Consider the following 3,625-nt stretch of genomic DNA (forward strand, 5'->3'; position numbering starts at 1 on the left):
TTTTGACCATATTGAGCAAAGACCTAAAAGATGTATAGACTCACCTGCAGCGCTAGTGTCGTACTTGGAATTGAATCCGCCATTGAGGGGGCAACCCTTAAGATTAACATACCAATGCCACCAATGCCCTTGTGATCTATATTACAAAATTTATATATAATATCTCGTGCTAAAATACCCCAATGGCGGCATTCATTTCAAGTAAGAGCTATCATTGGAGGCATAGGCATTGTGGGTCTATATCTCTTTAAGTCTTTGATATGGAGTTATGCATAATTATGGTTGTGTTCAGAAATTAGATCTATAAGATGTATAACTAGATATGTTGTATCTCTGTAAATAGCTGAGATATAGGCATTTCTCAAGCCTGATAGAGTATTTTCTTCCATCCCTAAGTTGAAAATATTGATAAGTACATATATTTTCAACACTCTTCCACCGGTTTGTATTATAATCCAATTATCAAAAGATGGCAAAATTTGATAAGTGTTTGTACTGGTAGGCTATTATAAAATCTTAAATTTTATAACCTACATTGAGAACTACATAACCCTACAACTTTGCAAACAGTTCAAGTTGGGTAACTTGATCAATACTGTATATAATATCAATTAAATGTTAAAATATATTCAAATTTCTAAATAATCGATTTTTAGATATTTCCTATACTGTTATATTGTGATTGGAAGCATTTGGCAGAGGCAAAACATGATATCTCTGACATCACTTGCAAAATTCTCAATAGTTAATTTGGATAAATGTTTTATTCCTTGATATTTTATATTTAAATAGTCAAAGATCAGCTTATTTAATTAGTGTGAAATGGTGGAAAAAATATGATGGATAATTTTTGCAGCTATGCCAAACTTTCAAATTGCTCTCCTGAAATTTACAAATTATGACTTATCAGCTTGTGTCATCTACCCAGAATTATTTTTTGTAGTAATATGAAAGGCACAACAGGCTTATGCCCAAAGCTGTCCCTTCCCAATTCATACTACAGACCAAATCAAAATCTAGGTAGCTACTATCACTCATCAAAATACAATTTATTCACACTTCAAAAAACAAATACATCATCAAAATTACAATAGATATACTATGGATTCGATTTACCATGATATAATGTTTGCTACAATATTTGTTAATATACTATGCTCTATTCTACACTAACATTATCTAGTTACTATCTTGGGACTCTCTGAAGTAGACATGTTATAACAGTACATTTTGGCACCAGTAAAAATTCATTCATTGAAATGGATTATATTATTCACTCACTGACACTTATTGTAATTCCATCCTGTCAACATATGGAGGCCCTGTTATCTAAATTTTTTTACTCTCTTTGATTTCTGATTAAAAATACAATAACCAGAATGAATCACACTCCAGCTAATTCCTACGTCTCTAATATAACAACGGTTGTTCTGATCCTACGTTCGACGCCTAGTACCCAGAATCCACCGGTGAACGCGGTCAATTCACCACGAGAGAGAGAATCCGTAGCGTTTGCTCTATGCATTTCGATCCCCAAAATCTCCAACATTTGTCGTCCACCCGTTAGAGGCAGCCGACGTACCGCAGGCAGCAGAGACGGTAGATGTCGACACCGAAGGGGGCGCAGAGGAACCCGCCGATCCACCATCTCCAGGCACAGAGCAGCATCTGGGAACACACAGCATCATGTCAACCACTGATTTAGATCCCTTAACTAAAGTGATCATGGATCAAACCACCAGCACATTCACACTCATGCTACAGAGCGTCATGACAATTGATGAAGAAATCAAAATAGAAACAAGGAAATCAAGGACTCAGCTAAGAACGTAGTAGAACAGAGCATGAAGAGACTGAGGAAACTATACAGATAGTGGAACGGAAGTGGAGGAATTAACAGCAAGTAGAAAAGTACAGGGAAGAGTTAAAAACTGTGATAGACGTAAACTTGAATCTCAGGTGGAAATCACAAGAACTTAGCGGCAAGGATGGACACCATTACATGTGAGGTGAATGAAGAATAGATAACATAAATAGTAATACTGAAAGACAATACAACAATTGGAAACTACACTGAGAATAGACATGCAAAAAGATGTACAGGAACAGGTAAAAAGTGAGACACAGAATATAGTCACAACATACAGGAAAATCACAATCTTATTGATACTATAAATAAGCAACAGCATAGTTCGCAGTTACAAATAAATCAATTAATTACTGGCGTGAATGACAATAGAGAATTTTGTATCCATTGAAGCAGCCATGAAGGAACAAAAATCTTCTTCATCCAAATTAAATCTTGAAGTGGAAAGTACCCGAAATTCAGTTAGCAGTCAATGGCAACAAACCCAAAATATATTTTGAAATATAGAAACCCATATTCAACAATCCCACTGAGAAATCCGGTGCTTCATACGAGCGAAACTATAAATTCAGCAGGTATATTAATGGATTGGTTGGTTCGATAACACAGATCGTCATTTACAACCTAAACCTTCTATAGACGAATAAAATTGGTACAAACAACTAGTACCCACCTCTTTGAATATGTGGCGACTCTAATTGACCATTTTGTTGGGCGGCGAACCTCTGCTGTTCTTCCAGAGTAGAGCCCACGAATTCTTGTCCCGGGGAATTTACTGCCGTCTTCCTGGAACAGTATTGGAGCAAGAGTAAACAACTGGATGCACTAGCTGACATGATATTATCATGCAAATTTAATCCCAAGCTAGATAGCGTGTACACTTCTTTTGTTACCACACTTCAGTTTAAGAATTTTTAATTGGCGGAGCCCATAACTAATTCAGCTTTGGCAACATATCTTGGAAAAACTAACCTTTGAGTTTGAATGGCGTTGGCTACTCAACCGATAATCGAATGTAAACATCTCATAAAATCTGTATGGTATACAATCTGTCATGCAGTACCTAACCACCGACCAGATCGATCATACGTGCAGAATCAATATAATTCCAAACTGATATACTGACCAGTTTTATGAAACACGACTACACGAGCGCCCTAGAACCACACCTCGATTTGAGCGTCGCGATGATAATAATTCCAGGGAAAACCAGTATAATGGGAATCTTCAAACCGTTCGAATACCCTACATTTGCCGCAGACAGGTCGAAGGAATTACTATGACGGCCATGATCGTTTGAACCAGAACAAAATATTCGAACAATAATTACAATAAACATTATAACCCGCACCACGTCAAGTAAGCACTAACTATACTATTTAACATGCAACCTGCTTAAATCACAAAAAACACAGAAACATACCCAAGATAATACGATCCACCACAGAGAACACCATATCTAAACAACCATGACATAATATGATACCCCTGTTACAACTCACATGGATGATAGTGAAGACAAGAAAGTGAGATGCTCCCCCTATGTATACTAACTGAAGTTGGGGCGAAAACCAGTTGGTACTTCGAAAAGAAACCCAATTCATTCAAGTGAGAATTCACCTGCATGTGCACAATTCTCTCCAGAGCCTTGAAATCGAACACAAAATATGAATTGCTCTCCAGTCCCCAGGTTCAGTAGGGTTGCGGATTTAGGGATAGGTCGAACATAGAGAGGGTGAGGAGAGTGTGTGAGGGAAT

The 3,625-nt window shown here is 37.1% G+C and overlaps 1 protein-coding gene across 1 annotated transcript; it reads right to left on the bottom strand.

Moving 5' to 3' along the window:
• Positions 1-1,133: 1,133 nt before the first annotated feature.
• LOC120355409 lies at positions 1,134-2,653 on the bottom strand (the record flags this gene model as incomplete). Its single annotated transcript, XM_039443769.1, has 2 exons — positions 1,134-1,668; positions 2,541-2,653. Coding segments are annotated over 2 exons (379 nt in total), but the record flags the coding sequence as incomplete, so codon positions are not given.
• Between the last annotated feature and the right edge of the window lie 972 nt (positions 2,654-3,625).

This window comes from Nilaparvata lugens, unplaced genomic scaffold (assembly GCF_014356525.2).
Source record: "Nilaparvata lugens isolate BPH unplaced genomic scaffold, ASM1435652v1 scaffold11122, whole genome shotgun sequence".
Classification (NCBI taxonomy): Eukaryota; Metazoa; Arthropoda; class Insecta; order Hemiptera; family Delphacidae; genus Nilaparvata; species Nilaparvata lugens.